The 19248-nt window shown below is 57.6% G+C and overlaps 2 protein-coding genes across 3 annotated transcripts; one reads left to right on the plus strand and one right to left on the minus strand.

Annotated features, from left to right (window-relative positions):
- Nucleotides 1–28: 28 nt before the first annotated feature.
- Nucleotides 29–15764, minus strand: PSD (pleckstrin and Sec7 domain containing). Of its 2 annotated transcripts, XM_066240453.1 has the most exons (18): nt 15715–15764; nt 15337–15466; nt 12774–13510; nt 12416–12518; nt 11559–11907; nt 10386–10826; nt 9041–9235; nt 8797–8877; nt 8522–8634; nt 7841–7899; nt 7640–7729; nt 4041–4084; nt 2487–2677; nt 2330–2400; nt 2067–2224; nt 1751–1895; nt 1332–1475; nt 29–840 (listed from the first exon to the last, which is right to left on the minus strand). In XM_066240453.1, exons 3-18 carry the CDS (start codon nt 13425–13427, stop codon nt 610–612), a joined length of 3069 nt encoding a protein of 1022 aa, XP_066096550.1. In that variant the 5' UTR covers nt 13428–13510; nt 15337–15466; nt 15715–15764; the 3' UTR covers nt 29–609. The 2 variants fall into 2 exon arrangements, with proteins under 2 accessions (XP_066096550.1, XP_066096549.1); XM_066240452.1 differs by lacking the exons at nt 15337–15466; nt 15715–15764 and adding an exon at nt 14747–14869.
- A 1168-nt stretch (nt 15765–16932) lies between these two features.
- FBXL15 (F-box and leucine rich repeat protein 15) lies at nt 16933–19155 on the plus strand. Its single transcript, XM_066240454.1, has 4 exons — nt 16933–17262; nt 17435–17588; nt 17913–18418; nt 18830–19155. The coding sequence occupies exons 1-4, from the start codon at nt 17222–17224 to the stop codon at nt 19017–19019; spliced, it is 891 nt and encodes a 296-aa protein (XP_066096551.1). The 5' UTR covers nt 16933–17221; the 3' UTR covers nt 19020–19155.
- Nucleotides 19156–19248: the final 93 nt, after the last annotated feature.

The following is a 19248-nucleotide window of genomic DNA, read 5'->3' on the forward strand; positions in this document are numbered from 1 at the left end:
GCGCAGGGAAGAAAAGGAGGTCCAGCCAGCAAGTCCAGAGCAGTTTTAATGGGGGTGGAGGCTGTACAAAGGGCAGGTCCCACTGAAGGAGGGAAAGCAAGGCCATGCTGTCCCTGGCCTGTGTATAGGGGCTTGGGCATGAACACCCTTTCTCCACCTCTGGAAAGAGAGGGTTTGAGCCCTCAGAAAGGAAGGAAGGAAAACCAGCTTACCCCCAACTCCTGGTCTCTGTCTGAGCCAGGCCCCAGGATGGAGGGGGATTGCTGGTGTCAGGGGTGGGGGTGGTCTCAGCAGAAAGCAGAAATGTTGTCAAGCCTCCCCCACAAAAAAAAAAGCATCAAAAGTCCAGAAGCCCTGGCCTCTCCCGCCCTAGTCCCCAATACGAAAAAGTGCAAAACATTATCACAAAATGGGGGTCTTGGAGGGACCCTCAGCCTAGGCTCCTGAGGCCCATGCCCCAGCCCTGCACTGCCCCGGACACCGCGTCCGGCGCGGTAGGGCCCTGGGCCAAGGGCCCTCGGGTGGCCCGAGGCCAGCCTGGACTCAGGTAGGGCCATGTCATGCAGGTGCCCGGCAGGCACTGCCCCCCCACATACTCCCACCCCCAACTCAGGGCTTCCGCCGCCCACTGCCTGCCCTTGCCCGAGGCTCTGAGCCATGACACTGAGCCCGGGGCTGGCTGGAGGTATTGGGCTGCAGGGAGGGACTGGAGTGAGGTAGGGGGACTCCATCCTCCGCGCTCCCAGCCTGGGCCAGTGCTGCCTCTACTGCGTCCAGCTCTTCGCTGCCAGCCTTCAGCTTGACCCGAAGCAGCGCTGCGTATGTACCGTAGCGGGATTTCTGAGGCAGAGGGGCGGGGCTGTCAGCCAGCGCTCCACCCTCTGCCCCTCTCACCCTATCTCACCCCATTCTACCCGATCTAGACCCTGGAGGGATGCCAAAGAAAGCTAGGAGATGGCAGGTTCTTGCCCACTTCTGGAGCTCCCAAAGCCCTCAGGGACTGTGACAGGATCCCCTGGTAGGTTGGTGATGCTCTGTGGGCTCTTTCCAGAATGCCAACTGTAACAGCCAACTGTTTCTTGAGCCTTTACCAGAGTTGGGAAAATTAAGCACTGGACAGAGACATCTCACTTCATGACCCTAGTGAATACGGAATATCCTCCCTGTTCCACAGAAGAGGAAACTAACACTGAAAGTGATTAAGTAACCTGCCCAAGGCCGCCAAGCTCGTCTCCCTCTTAGGAGTCGATGCCCTTAACCATTAGTCTGAGCCTATTCTGGGACGCGGAGCCCTGCTAATGGAGAGAGGTGCCCAGGGCTGGGAGGCTCACCTCGAACTCCAGGTAGGCCTCTTTCTGCCGCTGCTCCTCCGCCTCTTTGCCCCGGGCCTTCTTGCCCAGGAGGGCAGCCCGGTGTTCCCGCAGCTCACTTGCCATGGCCTTCAGCTTGGCCTCATGGGTCCGCACCTGCTCCTCCTAAAGGCCAAAGGAGCACGATCAGTTACTCTAGCACACACAATTCCTTTGTGCAAGTTTATTTAAAAGATGTCCCTTCCTTAGAATGAACCAAGTCCTGTATCTGGACTCACAGCATGGTAAGTAGAGCGGAGGGTTTCAGCCTCCACTCACCCTGCCATGACAGTGTCCTGGTGAGTGGACAGCCACATAATCATAGCCAGCAGCCTTGAGTACAGTCGGCCTGGGCCTGCCCTACTCCACCCCACTGGCCAGGTGAACAGAGACCGCAGTACCTGAGAGAGGCGGGTGGCAGCGCTGGGCAGCAGGGGGCGGCTGAACTTCTTCTGGGAACTAACAGCAGCTGGGAAGGGGGGTGCAGAGAACATGGCGGCCACCACATTGATGCGAGTGATCCAGGACTGCATCTGCTCCAGGCTCCTGAGGAGAGAGCACAGACACTTGCGACCTGGGCCCAGGGTTCCTATCCAGGAGTGTCAGCCCTGGCTCAGTCTGTGGCTTGAGAAGGAAAGAATCAATCCAGGAACAAGGGAGGGGAGCAAGTTGGGAGTGGAGAGAAGGGTCTCAGACAGACAGGAGGAAGGCACTCACGGAGCCTGAAAGAGGAAGACCCGCCAGTCTGCTGTGCGCAGGTAGAAGACATGGGGCCTCTTGCTGTAGTCGTTGGCACGAGTGGCCAATGCGTGGTGGATGCTGATGGCATTCTTAAGCTCTGCCTCCGACAGGGCCTTCCCAGGCTGGTACTCCTCCTGAGGGGGTGCCCATCTTGTCCTGGCCACAATCCCAGCCTGGCCAGCCCAGCTCAGCTACACTCCCAGGTCAGCGCAGTCCCCACCCCTGGGCAGGCCCCAAACCTTTTGCAGGTAGAGAATCATGCCCTTGAGGATGCCGTGGAAGCTCTTCCAGCCCCGCTTGCCCCTAGGTGCTGGGAGGGAAGGAAGACAGGTCACAGCAGGACCGGGCCGGGCCCACTCCCATCTGGCTCCCAGACCCTCCCACCGGGCCACGTACTCTTCCTGCAGTCGGGGTCTGCGTGCACCTTTCGCACCAGGGCCCCGTGCTTGTAGACGGCAGCCCCGGGCTCGGGAGTCAGGTCCAGGAAAGGGCTGGAGCCGCTGCCACTGCCCCCGCTGACCCTCTTGATGACCTTGGGGTTGGGGTCAGCCAGCTCAGACAGAGAGCGTCTCAGCTCCTCCTCGTCTCTGCAGGTGTGATCACCTCAGAGGGGGCTGGCCACGAAGCCACACACCCCCCTGCCCCACCCAGGAAAGCTCCTCCATCCAGTGTTTGTAGAGATGGGGGATGCTGCTCTCAAAGGATGTGGCTTCACTCAGCCTAAGGCACCTGGAGCCACGGCCCCCAGTCAGTCAGGTCTGCCTACTCAGGCCTGGGATCCTTGAGGCAGCATGGCCCTTTCCTCAGAGTAGAGCTCCCAAGGGTAGAGCCATGTCTGTCCTTTCCTTCCCTCTTGTGTACCAGCCCCACCCTCTCTATTTCCACACACACACCCTCATCCCCTCTCCACCAGGACAGACACATGCCTGACTCAGCTGTCTTAACCTCACCCAGCACCAGCTCACAGCCTGTTGGCTAAATGGTGGCAGAAGTAGCTGCTTCCTAGTCTGCAGGCTCTGTCAGATATCATCTAAAAAGTCTGATTCTGTCTGGTCACTCCTTGCTCAAGAAACTTAAAGGTACCAGTTGCCCCCACGTAGAGCCTATTAACACTGCCGATACTCTCCTTCCACTCTCCCTTCCGACCTGGCCGCTCCTCCTGGTCTCCCCGCCCTATGCTCATTGTAGCCACCACATATTTGCCTCCCAAATATCAACTTCCCCCTCTCTCTTCCCAAGCCAAGGCTTCCGCCTCTTTCAAGGGTGCTTCCAAGTCCCAGTCCTTCAAGGAGCTTTCCCAGCACCCCAGTCCTGAGCTCTGCCTCCTCTGGGGTCTTCGCTCCCACCTACTGGGAGTTCCCAGCTAAACTGAGCAGTGGCTAGACTCTCAGCAGAAGCCAGAAAATATGAATGATCTATCGACTGTTTAGATGAGGACACTACTGTCAGACTGAGGGGTCTCAAGGCTAAAATTAGAACTTCTCTCTCAGACTGGACTCTTCTGAGTCTCTGTTTCCACTGGGGCTATAAGATAGACAATGTGGTCCCTTGTTCTGTAACATTTTGGGTTCCCTAGGACCAAGGGGGGGCTCCGGCACTATGGGCTCAGAGCCCTACCATCAGAGACTTCTGCTTTCCCAGTAGAGTCGTCAAGGGACCTCCCCTTCAGCACCCCGCCACTCTAGAGGGCTGACGGTGGCCACCCACCCCAGCCCAGCTTGTCATAACAACCCAGCTAGAGACAAGACACAGAACTCCAAGTCCAGGCAGGCATCTCCAAAGAAGGAAGTGAGGCCACTTCACTAGCTCTCATGGCCTCACCTACCTCCCCTGCCCCCCAGCCACAAGAATCACAAGGCCTACCTCAGCTCCCTCAGCCTCTCCGCCTCTCCAGGCAGACCTTTCCCCAAATCCCCAACCCTAGCCCCACCGCACAGCCCCAGGACTCACATGGCCCACTGCAATTTTTCATTCTTGATGGAGCTGTACAAGGCCTGGAGAGAGAACAAATCAGGGCAGTGTGGGTCAATCCCCGGGGAAGGTGCACCATGTGCCCCACTGCCAGAGCTCAGGGCCCTCCCTCCCAGCCTGGGAAGGAGAAAACGGGGGGAGAGGGCAGCAGTGTGTAATGACCAAGAACACAGGTCTGGAACAGAGTACTAGAGCCCAGGCCCAGCTCTGCCGCTTTAACTGCATGACTTGAAGCAAGTATCCATGGAGAAGAAGCATAGCAACATGTGTTTAATGAAGGGCAAGCAATTAGCACAGGGCATCCTGGCATATGACTGACGCACAATAAATGGCAATGGCTGTTACTATCTTTACTGTTGTTATTGTTAAGAGATCATCCTGCTCAGAACCTGGGCGGGAGAAACACAGTTCTGGAGGAAATGGAAAAGAACAGCCCTGGAAGTTCTCCTTTCCCAGATGTGCTTTGGGCCTGTTCCATAAGACAAAGCCACACAAAGCACATGGGGAAACTGAGGCTCAGGAATGGGAACTTACTCTGTCACCTCCTTCCTTGATTACGAGAACATTCTCTCATGGCTCCCAATGCCAGAACAAGCTGAGACCTTCCTCCAACCCAGACTACACCACAAAGCCAAATGCCAGGGTGATCCAGCTCCCAGCCCACTCCCATACTTCATGTTACCCGAGGAGTGAACATTAGTTTAAAAGGTAGTTTTAGCTTCCAAACCCTGCACACCCAAACTCCCAGTGAGTTCCTGAACCAGTCACATTTCAGTACAGTTAGCCTGGGGGACTTGGGGTGGTCAGAGGAGAGAAGGAGCTCTAGGAGTAGCACAGGAGACCCTTCTTCTTGGGAGTGGCCTGCAACATGGGTTCACACCAGTGCCTCCCGTTGTGGGGGTGCTTCTGACAGCCTGTCTGTGAGTGGGTGTGTCCCCAGCATGTGCAGGTTGGGCTAAGCGTGTGGTGTGTGATGCTGTCTGCATGTGAGTTGAGTGCAGTGGTGACGTCGGCACCTTCTCTGTGATGGGACACAACCCCCCAACCCCCACCCCAAGGTCTCTGATTCTCTCACTGCCCACTGCCATGCCAAACAGCCCACACCGTGTTTAGGATTGAGCACATCCTACAACCTCCATCCCACACAAGGCACCAACCCAGGCTTATGCACACACAGCTTCCCGCACACAACCAGCCCAAACGGAGCACACTTAGACTCTAAACCTTCGCTCTCCAACTCTCTGGCCAGGAGGCTGGGGTGTCCACAAACATCTAACATGAAATCCTTGTCTCTAACCTTCCAGTTCATCTCTGCCCCTTTTGGCACCCAACCACATCTTCATTCCAAACTCCTAAACCCCATCCCTGAGTTATGCTACCATCTGGAAGGCTCAAAGGCCCATTAGTTTGAGATACCCACCTTGATAAGAGGGTCTGTGCTCTACCCCCTCCAGTCCATGCCCACCCCTACCATGGGCTACCACGGGCTCGGTCCCCGCTGGGCTCCCCCCTCAGCCCCACCGATGCCACCCTCTGCTCTTGCTGCCTAAGGTCCCCCCCCCCCAGCCGCCCCCTCAGACGCGCTGCTCTCAGCAACCCCCTCGGTCGCCCCCCAGCTTGGCGTGGGCCGCAGCCCCAATGCTCTCACCGCTTTTTTCTTTTTGCGGTTCTGCAGGCGGCTGACCACTAGGTCCGTGTAGAGCACGGGCTTGAGACTGCGCGAGCGCTGCGGCCAGCCGTAGCACAGGGTCTCGGCGCCGCGGTGGGTGCGCCCGTAGCGCACAGAGCATAGCGAGCGCGAGCGCAGCCGCCCAGCGCTGCTGTGGATGCTGTTGACGCCGATCATGCTGGCCTGGCCGGCGCGCCGCGGCCCCCGGCCATGCCCCCGCCCGCCTTCGGCCTCGGACGGCCCGGACAGCTAGCGGACGGCTTCCCCGACAGCCGGCGCGAGCGGCCGGCCCGGGTCCCACCGACGCAGCAGCGCGCGCGGCGGCGGCGCTGTCGACTCTGCAGCTCCGCGAGCAGGAAGGGGGCGCCGACTGGGAGGGGAGAGGAGAGCGAAGGATGGGGCGGGGACGGCGCAAAATGGAAGCGTCCGACCCAGAGGGGAGGGCTCCCGCGGCGCACCGCCACGGAGGAGGGGCCTAGGAAGGCCAGTGAATAGCACCTGCGTGGGGGCGTACTACGCTGGGGGTGCACGGGCGTTGCGAGCCCCTGGGCGGGGGACTGGAAAGGTCTGCGGACCCTAGGGTCTAGAGCACCCTCTTTGCTCGTCAGGGATGAGGGGGGACATTGAGGAGAGGTCGGAACCCCTCCCAGCAGCCTTTTTTTTCCCTTTAATTAAGCCAGGATGGGCCAAGTGGCGCGACGGCGGGGGAGGATGTGGTCTGCCTTTGAATCGCCCTGGCCTCATCCAGCTCCCTGACGCAGATACCTCAAACGCACGTGTGTGTATCCCAACTCCTGTATACACAACCCAGTTTACAGACATACACTCCAACTAACCAGATGCACCAATTCACACTCACCCCAACTCACGGACACTACAAATTCAGGTGCATACCTCGAAATTTAGTCTTTGACCCACAAACGTACACCCTCTACTCATGGACACTTGTCATAATTCAGACAGTCAATTCATAGATGTATACCCCAACTCAGGCACATTCTAAATTGTAAGTCCTCAAACACAAACACACCCCGAATCAGACAAACTCTCTGATTCACTGATACCCTAAATCTTACATATACAACTCAATTCAAGCATACCCCCCAACTCACAATAGAGAACCCCCACTCAGATACATACCCAAACTCAGAAACTAATACAGTTCAAGACAAGCCCAAGGTCACACCTGTGCAGTCACATTTCTGTGGTGGCCCAGAGACCCCTTTGCTTAACTCTGGGGGTTTCGAATGAGTTCAGGCCTTCTTGGATAAAAGACCACTGATCAGAGAGAGGAGTGAACCCACGGAACCCAGATGCCCCTCCTCCTCCCACCCAACCAGCCTCAGGGTAATTGACTCTTCAGTGGGCCTGGGCGCAGGCCTGCCCAGCAGAGATCCAGAAGCACAGTATCTAGTCCCAGTTGGCGCTAAGTCACTGCCAGAACTTGGAAAACCCTTTGTCCCTCTCAGGCCCGTCTAACTCAACATGCCTCTTATGCAGCAGTACCAGGATGACCTTTGTGACTGTAAACCCTGGGGCAGGGGAGTGATGGGGGAGGAATGAGGAGATATACCTGTGTGCCCCTCACCCCACGCAAGGACCCTTCCCACCCTCAGTGAATACAGGAGGAGGAGCACGGATGAAGACAAATGCTAGGTCCAGAGCCGCCTGATCACGCGTTTTCCAGAGCCACCTCCCCTCCCCCACTCTGCGCAGCAGCGACTACACGCCAGTGCGCATGTGCTGGAGAGCCAGGGGGAGGGGGCGGTACCCAGACTGAGTCACGAGAGTCTAAGCTCCTTTGCAGGAACTAAGGGCCGAGAGGCGCCTCACGGCACCTTCCTCTGACTCCGTTGGCAGGTCCCCTATCCCTCCCCTCCAGCTATCTCTACCCTGCCCCGCCCCCCACCTTGAGCAGCTCCCTGGGGAAGTCGCCGCCTTCGTTGAGGCCCTCCAGGTTCCCAATGAAGTCTCCGCAGGTCATGCGCTTCCCGATGTTCTAAGGGAGGGAACAGACACCTGTGAACCTGGGTGGCCGTTGGCCTTCCAGACTTTGATGTCTCTAGACAGGGGCTGCTTTCTGGGCTCCCTCCCACCAGACCTCACTCACATGGCCATGGAGATCGGTGTTCAGTAGCATGAGAGCGCAGGTCAGTGTGTGTGCACCGTCTACGGTAGAGTTGACATTCAGCCTCTACCACGTCCCAGGGATTCTTCCCACAGCGCCCTTACCCAGACTTCCAGCTCATCCCCTGCCCCCTTTCGAGAATCCTTCCACTTTTGTAAGGCCTGAAGCCGCTCAGCAAACCTTCTCAGGAGCAAAGACCTCTCTCTTCCACCAGATCCCTCAGAAGGGACCTCGCCCTCTTCTCAGGCAACCCTCCCTAGCTCTCTCAGGTGCTGGGGGTGTGCTTGCTCCCAAACACCAACATGCCAGTGTCTCTGCACTAAACAAACAAGGGGGCCTCACACAGTAGTGCAGACCAGTGCAGCCAAAAAGTCCCCACTCAAGCCACATTTTGCACATGTAAGTGAACAACAGTATGTAATCACACCTGCCACCTGCCTCTTCACAGCACACTCTAGACCCTAAGAATGTGCCTGCCCACATGCACAGTTCCACATCCATGCGGTCATGTCAGCACTGTCTGCACACATACATGCTCACATGCCTGCAAGCTCGTGCATTCGTTCACTCCCCCCCACACACACTCATGCACCTATGCACATGCACACAATGCCCATTTGCCTCAGAGACCAGCCAGGAAAGCCCAGCCCCTGGCCTCCTCACCCTCTGAGGACAGGGCTCCAGGATTGCACTGGAAGTATCTCTGGGAGAAGTGGGCCAGCACGCGCTCCCGTTCCTGGGTCTCACCCATTAAGGCCAGCTCCTTCAGGAACACCCTGTAAAGGAAGGAAGGAGGAGAATGTCACTCCCATCTATGGTCCCTTTACCAGTTAGCTCTGCCTCTTGGTCATGCATGCGCAGCCTCAGAGGAGGCATAGCAGAGGCCCTGCACACCAGGCCTGGGAGATGGGGCTGCCCTCAAAGGGCTCAACACCCACCTGAGAGCTTGGTCCAGAGTCATACCCGTGAAGACAAAGAACTTGAGGTACTCTCCAGCCACGAGTTTGCTGAAGTCATTGCTGTGGGCAGGGTAGGGAGACAGGTGGAGTCTCAAGGGGAAGTGTCAAGGGGCCAGAAGGGGTTACCTAGAAACCTGGGGGCATTAGATGGAGGGGATGTGGAGGCACTGCCCTCAGGATGCATCCCCCGCCCGCCTTCTCAATCCCAGCTCAGTGACTTTACTTCTTGCCCAGGTGCCGGGCCACATCAGCCTTCCTGAAGCCATCTAGTCGGTATAGCCTCTTAGCTAGGCGCTGCGCAGCCTCCAGGTCTGCTTTCTGCCCATTAGACAAGGTGTCCGTGCTTCCCAAGGCTAGCCGCTCTGTGCTGTCCAGCTCTGAGTCTGAGTCAGATATTAGCTGGCTCAAGGGTGGTTCGCTGCCAGGGTAGAACACCAGCTCAGAGTTGGGGCAGGTTCGCAGGGGCTACCCAGATCCTTCCTCTGCCTCCAGACCAGATGACAGAGAAGGGGAGACTGGGACATGGGGAAGACATTTTTTTTTTCTCCAGAGAAGATTGTATAGGTTCCCTCATTATTACCACCTCTGTGGAAGTCCTGCCTCAAGTCTAACCCACATCCATCTTGCTGCTGTGGGAGTTCTGACTGCTTTCCCAAAGCTCCCTAAATTTCCTGCAAGACATAGATTCCCCATCACTATACACCACCATACTCAGAACATAATCTTCTATCTCTAAGAATATGGGCAAGGGTGACACAGGCTGTCAGGGAGGAACAGTAGACACTCAAATATTTGAGGGCAACAGGGACACCTTTCTGCTCCTATGTCTTTCTCCTCCCACCTTTTAGGGAGAGTAGCCTCCTCCTTGGTTCTTATACCCACAAAGAAGCAAGTTCTCAGATAGATAGAGGGGACTGGGGGTCAAAGTGCTCCCCCTCATCTCCTGTCTCCTCTTTTCCTTCCCTTCCCACCCCAGCTGCTCCACTTGCAAAGCCACCTGTCACCCAGAGACAGAGGCCGGAAACTCCTGGTTGCTAGGCAACACTGTCTCCCTGGCCACCCCCTCCTGTTGCCATGGCTTCCATGACTGAGAGGGTAGCTGGCAGAGGGGAGAGCAGAAAGGTTAGACTGATGAATGGACTTCCTGGAGAAGGGTGAGACTCTTGATTGGAGGGGGAGGTGGCATGGGAGGGAGGCCATGGGAGAAGCTGGTCGCTGCATCTTTGGGAGAAGCCTCCAGACTGGGTGGGGGTAAGGTCACAGGAATTCTACGCAGATTGGAGGCTCTGTCTGGGAAGGGAACGACCCTCTTGGAGAGAGAGGAAGGTGTTCTCTTTAGGGATTCTTCAATTCTGAATCATGATTTCTTAAGTCACTGGATCTGAGACCAAGGGGGTGGGCTGTAAGGGGCTCTCCAAGTGGGAAAACAGGACATCTACATCTCCTAACCACCCCTATCAGGGGTCAGAATTATAAACTACATCTTAACACTCAGTCTCTGTCTCTTGGAACAGTTATTCCGGGAGCCCTGGGGGCCTTAGGTCTGAGAAACCAAAGGAATCACTTACCTGCCCAGAGGTGCTGCCCCCAGCCCAAAGCTGTCCTCTGAGTGGCAGGGACTAGGGGGCTCCCTCCCTGGGGCCTGCTTGGCCACAACCTCTGCCTCCTCTTCCTCCCCTCTCTGTGTCCAAGGCCCATCAGCAGCAGAGCTGGTACCAGAATCCGGTTCAAGAAGGGCAAGTGGGGCAGGAGCAGGGGGATCAGGCCGGGGGGCTGGGGGTTGGGGAGGCAGCTCAAAGGTGAAGAAGGGACTCTGGGTTGGGCCAGGTGAGGCCAGAGCCTCCAGGGAGGCAAGGCTGGTGTAGGAGGTGCCCTTGGCCCGGTGTGACTCCAAGATGGCTTCGAACACACAACTGAAAGAGTCAGGCCCATCAGCCGAGGGGCTGGTCCCAGGGAGAAAGGGCACAGGGGACTTGAGAGGCCCCAGGTGAGGCATCCGGGTGCCTGGCCTGCAGGGGCAGGGAGAATCTCTGATCAGGGGCCCGGAGGACAGCAGTTAGGCAGCATTTCATTGAACTTCCATACTGACTTTGTGAAGGGGATTATCATCCCCTTTTCACAGGCCCTCAACCCCTTTTAAGAAGTCACCCAGACAGGGACTCCCCACCACAGGTTCTCCAAGCTATTTAGTGCCCCTGGGGCACACCACCCCTACCCATCCCCAGCACCCAATCGCCTTCCTCTCTCCCTCCCCGCTAATCTCCCTTTCTCCTCCTCCCTGATCCTCTCCCCTCCTGCCATCCCATTTCTATTTCTGGCAACATCTTAGAAAAAGATGAGGCTCCAAGCCGCGGTGGGGTGTGAGACGGAGAGAAAAGCCCCCACATTCCCTACTCTCCCACCAAGATCCAGGATCTGAGTAGATGCTCCCACACCCCCAGGCTTGCTTCTGGCCTCTGGCCTTCACTCAGCCCCATTCTTCACTAGAACCCCTTTCCTCCTCTATCCTGGCTGCCCCCTATCTTCCTGGGTTCTTCCTGAGGGCCCCACATCCCCAGTATTCTGCCAGTCCTCAAGGTTTTGTCCACAATCTCCTGCCACACCACCCTATCGGCACCACCAGCTTGGTCTTGACCTTCCCAGCCCTACCATCATCTCTATTTCAGTCCCTTTGACCCCAGCTCTGCCTCTGGGCCAGCAGGAAGGGGCCAGCCACTTTCCTCTCCCACTACCCCACTCACCGGGTCCCCTCCAAGGCCTCAAACACCTCGTCGTCGACATCCTCTTCCCCACCTGCCTCATCCTCATCCTCATTGCCACTGCCCAGGCTGGGCTGAGGGCCAGGACGTGGAGCAGGTGGGCGGGCAGTGCCAGGCAGGCCCTCCGAGCTGGGTTGACTTTCGATGGCTGAGTCAGCCTCTTCCCGCTCAGCCAGCACTTCATCGATGTTGGTCTCACGGTAGCACCTCAGGGGCACCGTGTCCAGGTCTGTCTCGGAGTATTGGGCTGCTCGCCCCACAGCCACCCCAGAGCCCTGCCCCAAGCCCACCCCAAGTAGAGATGGGGGGGCCTGTTCCGGGGGCTTAGCACCTGCAGTATGCACAGGCATCCCAGTCAGGAGGTTATCTGGGTCAGCTTCCTGATGCCCCCCACATCTCCTGTCCTGATTCTGTTCTAGGAACTCACCCCACTGCCTCATATTGGTGGGAAGTTCTTTCACTGTCTAACCACCATTCCTCCTGCTACAAACTCAGCTTGTTCCTGGTACCAGTGGAGCTCATTTCAAATCAAGTTCTTGTCAGACAATTTTGAGGGGCCTGACCAGAATCAGCCTCTTTTCTACTCCCAAGTTCTGATCCTTGATACCCTGCCAGCTCCGCCTTCCACTACCCAGCTTCCTGCAGGTGCCCACTCCAGCTGCCACCCCAACCCCCCTCCCATTCTAACACAGATGGAAAGATTGAGGCCTGGAGAGGCATTAGCTGACTGAGGAGTCCAGGAAAGGATGGGGGGGGGTTAAAGGAAGACTCTCTACCATGCCTCAGCTGCTGTGGAGAAGAACCTATCCTGTTCCCCTTGCCTCAACCCTAGGCCTTACCTGAGCTGGGGGGGCCCAAGGAGCCATAGAAGAATTCCCATTTGGCTCGAGCGATTCTCTGGGCATGAGAGGAGATTTCCCGGGGTGAAGACCAGGTATCCCCCTAAGCCAAGGAGTAAGAGATAGACACAGACACCCAGAGATAAAGTCAGACATACAAAGATACACGAACATGGGATAGAAACACAAAGAAAAACACACAGGGACAGAGATGGAGGTTCAGAGGCAGAGGTCAAGAAGAGACAGACTTAGGGTCGAAGGATTTGATGAATAGCCCCTGGGGCCAAAACTGCCAAGAAGCTAAGTCTTGCCCCGTCACTGGGACTCGGGTTCCAAGGAGCCTAGGGAGGTTGCATACCTGGTTCAGAAGTCCAGTGTCAGCAGGTCCTTGGAATAGTGTGGCCAGGTGCTCAGAGGGCCCCCCCAGCCCATTGGGAAGAGAGGAGTAAAGGCCATCTGCCCCAACCTGAGGTTGGGCTGGTGGCCCGTGTAAAAGGCCCTGGCTGCCAGGCAGAGCCGAGCCTCCTCTGGCTGGGAGTGGGTCTGAAGTGGATGCCTCCAGCCGCAACTTCCGGTTGCAGCCAGGCCCAAGGGCTGGAGTGGGCCTGGGAGGACAGACCCCACCCAGGTCCCAGCTCCGACTCAAGCCTCCAGGAGCAGGTAGCCCATTCAGTGGCCTCACACTGGCCTTCTCCACAAAGCGGAATATAACCACAGAGCTCTGGGCCCCTGGTGGAGGCTGCCCAGTGGGTGAAGAGGGTGCCCAGGGTGAAGGAGCAACACGGGGTGAAGGGGGGCCACGCAGGGGTGTACAGGGTGCTGTCACACGTCCCAGTTCCCGGCCTCGGGGACCTGGACCTGCTACCCGCCGTAGCAGAGAGCCTGTGCTGCCATACATGCTGGCTGGGGGACTCTGGGGCACGGGGCCTTCGGGGAGCCAGCGGCGCGGGCATCGTGGTGGGGAGATGGCACAGTCGCCTTCCGAGCAGAAGCGCATGGCACCCTGGGCCATGCTGGGGCCTGGGGTCAGGCTGGGGGGGCAGGGATGGCGAGGCCAGGCGGGGAGTGAGGGGGCAGCATGCTCTTCAGACAGGCCTGCAAGAGAGGAAGGGAAGCAGGGGGTGAACTGCCGTGGACTTGAATAGGCAGGAGAACAGAGACAGGGAGAGGAAAGCTGGCTGGGACCACTGAGCACGACAGGCCTTGCCCATTCTGGGAATATGGCATCATTGATCTCACCCCTTGGGGTAATCAGGCCTCTTGCTTGGGCTACTTCCATGGAGGCCTGAGGAGAAAAGAGTGTCCCACCCAATAGGCCCCTGGATCCTCTCCTTCTGTCTGGGGACCCTGAACATCACCCTGGGAGGAGGGAGGAAGCCATTTCAGAAGCTGAGTGAGCCCAGAGTCCCTGTGGCATTTTTGAGCTGCTTCTGGTGGAGGAAGGGTAGAGCTAGTACCCCACCGTCTGGACCGGTAGTGTCAGCCAACCATTGCTATCATACAGCCATGAGTTCCCCACTGTTTCTCTTATGGAGGCCCCAATTCAGGCCCCCTGGAAAGAGAGGAAAGAAGAATTGAGGGAGGGAATTATGTACGGACCTTTAAGGGGCTGAAAGGTACAGGGTGAAGGGGAAAAAAAGACCTGAATAGAGACCGGTGCCCCTAATACATACATGATGAATGGGAAAAGGACATTTTTGTTCATAATACAGGTACACACACTCATGCACACACACATACTTAAGGACAAATATGTCAGTATACAGTTAAACACTACACCTTCCAGCACATACAGATAGAGGCACATATACACATTGCTCAAAGACACACCCTCACACACTCTTACACTCATAACAAATATGTGTGTAATGGAAAGACACATGCTTGTCTTACACACACACTGTCATCAAACAGGAACACACAAAGAGATACCCAAATACACACACGGGACCCTCATCTTCCAATGCTCACAGATACACGGGCATATCAGATACAAAGACCTACTGGTCACAGTTACACACAAATACAGATGCACACTCACACCCATACTTAAGCAGGGACACACACCCTCTCTCCCAACCCCCACCAGTCACTGGTCTCTGGAGGGGGAGGCTGGACCAGACCCTTCTCTTCTCCTTCTCTCTCAAGGGTTATGACAGATCTTGTCCAGCCCAGGAGGGACCATAACGGGGTAAAGGAGCCTCTGGTGGCAATGCAGGGTAGGGGCAGAGGTCAGGAACAGCAACCCTGCCAGTCAGGTGCCTGAAGCTCAATCGGGGCCCAGCATATCCCCAGTGGTGCAGCCTGGACTCGAGCCGCCTCAGTACTTACCGCTGCTCGCTTGGAGCTGAGGCCGAGAGGCAGGGGAGAGGCTGGGCCCAGCTCAGCTGTGAAGGCAGCGCGGCTCCCGCTTGCTCTCGCTTGCTCCGGCTTGCTCCAGGCCCACCCGCCTCTCAGTCCCTCCTCCTCCCCCTACGCGCGGCTCGGGCAGAGATAATCCCACCTCCCCAACTCCCGCCCTCTCCCAGAGCCCTGAGCCCAGGAGGCTGTCCCCCACCCCTCGACGTTAGGTTTCTACTGGGCTCTCCCGCCAAGCTGAGACCCGCCCCTGACAAGGGGGAAGACGTATGGCATCCCTGGTTCTGTTCCCCAACCCTCACGTGCCGCACCCTTATCGTGTCCACGTCCCTCTCGCCCACCGCTCCCTGAGCCACACGCAAGACCCAGCTGCACACGCGTGTCCCTCTCCAGACCCCATGCGTGTCCCTAGGAGGTTGCCACATGACCTGTTACATGCCAAACGCGCTCCCGCCCCCACGAGCACGATGCCGCGCCAAGCACACGGTATGGGTGTAGACCGGACCCGCCCCCTAAATCCAGTAGAGCATTAATTTATGGAAGCGAGACTTAGGGTACTCCACCTCAAACCCTCCGGGGTTCTGAGTGTCGGACCCAGGAGACTCAACCCTGACCACTCGCCCAGGATGCAGCAGGAGGGACGGTAGTCAGACTTCAGAAAGAACTTCCTTGATGCCTGAGTTAGGTGCTCATCTAAGGGTAAGAGGTTAGACGGGATGACTCCGGGATTGAAGGTAGTGGGAAACAAGCAAACCTTGTGCCCTTGGCCAAGGTAAAAGGGGGCCCACCTATTTTTAAGAAAACGCCGCTAGAGTTACTATGGCAACTGCTCTCCTAGGGAAAGCCAGGACAGAAAGATGGTGACCTCGGAAGGAAGAAGGGGTCTGTTTGGGTGGTCGGGGGGCGCGAGGGCGTGCGAGGCGGGGACGCGCGGGGCTCACCGCGGGGAGGGGCGGCGCCGGCTCCGCGTGGTGCTGAAGGGGACAGCGCCAGATTTGTCGCACTGCGCAGGCGCATAGGCGATAAACCGGGGGGGGGGGGGGGGGGGGGGGAGAAGGCTCTTGGCCCGAGGTGGTGTTCGCCTACAAGGCTCTATTTTAGCAGAGGTGTATCCTTCCAGCCAGCCCCTCCCCAACAGGCTGGGGAAGAAGGAGCAAGTCCCTCACCCAAGATGACCCTCTTTGATCCTTTCCCGCTGCTAGCTTTTCTCTTCTCGCTGCATTGGGGAACGAGGGTGTGTGGAAAGAATTCTGGGAAAATCAGGATGCTCTAGTTCTTTATCCCGACTCGCTTGACCCTGGATAAGGCGCTTTCTCCCCAGAGCCCTGGTTTCATCTTTAAAGGAGAGTGACAAGACAGACCAGTCCACCTTGCAGTGGTACACGAAACCTTGGTGAGATGATGAATGGGAAGCAGTTTTCATTATAAAGAGGCAAGAGAAGCGGTTGCACCGAAAAGCATCCCTGCTTGGGGGGGGGGGGGGGCAGCTTTCAGCGACACCAATAGTTTTCCGCGTCCTTCACACCTTTACCAATGGATGATGAGGAAAGCACTGCTCCAGGGGTTCCCAGGAGCGGACCCTAGCAGAGGGAATTGGGTACGCAGTGAGAGGGCGGCCCAGAGTCTGAGCCCAGAGTTCAGGAGGGTTACTGCTCCAGGACGGTCCAAACCCAAACCCCACAACTAAACCCCGGGCCAACCAAGAGGCAGTACTCCTGGCGGGTTGAGCTGAGCATGCATTCTTAGGATTCTAGACCTCCTGGGGAAGGAATGGAACCCGGCTGAAGATACGTATAGTCGTTCATAACGCGCCCTACATCTCTTCCCCACAAGGTGAAAACCCGTTCTATTTCGTCCGGGAGTGGAAGGGGCTGGATAACTGTACTTCACAATGAAGCAAGAATGAGAGGTTTGGGCAAGTTTGCTTAGTGAAGAAAAGTTTTAGCTTCGCCCATTCAATTCATTCAACAATGATCGAACACCCACTGAGTGCCAGACAGTAAGAGCCTAGCAAGTTTCTTCCCATTTTTCGAAGTCGCTACAAGCGACGGAGGGCAGAGGGCAGGCCCAGAACCTTGGAGTTCTGGCTCCACCCCTTCTGCGTTTGGCCTTGACCGCTCCTCCCCCCTCCCATCACCACTTCATTCAGAGCGGTCTACTGGCTCAAGACGACAAAAGAAACCAGTCTCTGCTGCACCATCGCGTTCTCTGGACTCAGATCTCAAGCCCTGGAGCGGAGAAGGCAAGATTTAATGTTACACCACCGGTCTGTTTACTCCTCAGTTTCGGGATCCATCCAGAAAGCTTTCAAATATGATCCTCAGTGAGACGGCACTCGATTGAATCGGTCTGTCACTACAACTCAAGGAGGCGGGATCGCGGCAGCTGCTCCTAAGCGAAAGCGAGACCTCACTGCGCACGCGCAATAGACAGCCGAAGGCGCCACCGATGGAGCCGTCCGGAGGGGAGCAAGAGCCCAGAGCCGTCAGGTACCTAGTACCGGAGGGGCCGAGAAAGTGAAGAATGACCTAAGGGAGGGGAGTCAACCCGGGACCGGGCCTGGGAGTCACTCTTAGGAGCCAGGGCATAGAAGCATAACGGAGGCGGACTCGAAGGTAACTGCGGCCCGGGGACGCCGTCGCCAACGCCCTTTACCCACAGGCTCCTGGACCTGCCCTGGGAGGACGTGCTGCTCCCACACGTCCTGAGCCGGGTCCCGCTGTGCCAGCTGCTCCGGCTGCAGCGCGTCAGTCGTGCCTTTCGAGCCCTTGTGCAGCTACACTTGGCGGGGCTGCGCCGCTTCGACGCCGCTCAGGTGAGCTGGGGGCCAGAGCCCCGCCCGGGTCTGGGTATCGCTCCCGCCCCGCCTCCAGCCCAGCCCCCAGTCCCTCTGTGTACACTTCCGGACCCCCCTAGCCCTCCAGGAATGCCCAGGAAGCGATCCACCCAGCGGGAAAGTACTCTCAAAGGGCGAGTACTGGGTATCAACTCAGAGGGCTCGTGGGGTCTTCCCTGGGAGGGCAGGTGGCAAGCCCCCGAGGGCAGACTGCTGCTAGTAAAGAATTCGTCAGAAGCGGATAGGCATTGCCCGCCCTGTCCCCGGCACTAGCTGAAAGTCGAGGTGCCTCCCCGCCCGCAGGTGGGTCCGCAGATCCCGCGGGTCGCACTGGCCCGGCTGTTACGGGACGCCGAAAGGCTGCAGGAGCTGGCGCTGGCACCGTGTCACGAATGGCTGTCGGACGAGGATCTGGTGCCAGTGCTGGCGCGTAATCCGCAGCTGCGGAGTGTGGCGTTGGCTGGCTGCGGGCAACTGAGCCGCCGCACGCTGGGGGCGCTGGCCGAGGGCTGCCCCCGCCTGCAGCGCCTATCTCTTGCTCATTGCGACTGGGTAGACGGGCTAGCTCTGCGCGGTCTCGCCGACCGCTGTCCGGCCCTAAAGGAGCTGGACCTCACCGCCTGCCGTCAGCTCAAGGATGAGGCTATCGTGTACCTGGCGCAGAGGCGCGGCGCAGGGCTCCGCAGCCTCTCTCTAGCGGTCAACGCCAATGTGGGGGACGCAGCAGTCCAGGAGTTGGCTCGGAACTGCCCGGTACTCGAGCACCTTGACCTAACCGGCTGCCTCCGCGTTGGAAGCGACGGCGTCAGGTGCCTGGGCCTGGGGTCGGTGGAATGGGAGGGCAATCACTTAACCTCTTGGGGTAGAAGTGGACAGTAGCCAAAAGGCAGAACTAGGACCCCCATTCTGAACAGGAAAGGCCTCTAGGATTGCTAGACCAGCAAGCCCAATTTAGAAACTTTTTAAAATCAGTATTTACACATTGATAGTTTTCACAAAGATTTCTGCTTTTCTTCGACCAGGAGAACTGAGGAGCAGTAATCCATTTAAGAGACAGGAAAGCGTAGAGGCATTGAACGTATGACCCTGATCCAGATCCCTCTGTGTTGTGTATAGAAGAAAGTATCCCTGCGATAAGGGATATATAGGGCCTTTGCTGGCTCCCCCTACCATGAGTGTAGTGGTTTTGCCCCTCTAGCCTCACCTCACTCCTCCTCCAGGACATTGGCAGAATATTGCCCAGCACTGCGCTCACTGCGGGTGCGGCACTGCCACCATGTGGCTGAGCCCAGCTTGAGCCGCTTGCGGAAGCGTGGTGTGGACATCGACGTGGAACCGCCTCTGCATCAGGCCCTGGTGCTGCTGCAGGACATGGCAGGCTTTGCGCCCTTTGTCAACCTGCAGGTCTGACCACCCACTGATGGGACACAGCTGGACTGTGTGTTGGGGCCTATGAACTATAGGGAAACTGGACTGTGGGGGCCTCTGATGAGAGGCCAACGCCCTACCCCACCCTGGAGCTTCAAATAAAGAGCTTTTTACCCCCTCCTGCCTGGCGCTGCCCTGTTGGAGACAGAGGATGTAAGGTTGGGAGAGTCCCCCAGCACCCAAGCTCTGAGGCAGAAATGACCAGAATGCA

Source organism: Saccopteryx bilineata, chromosome 7, assembly GCF_036850765.1.
Source record: "Saccopteryx bilineata isolate mSacBil1 chromosome 7, mSacBil1_pri_phased_curated, whole genome shotgun sequence".
NCBI lineage: Eukaryota > Metazoa > Chordata > Mammalia > Chiroptera > Emballonuridae > Saccopteryx > Saccopteryx bilineata.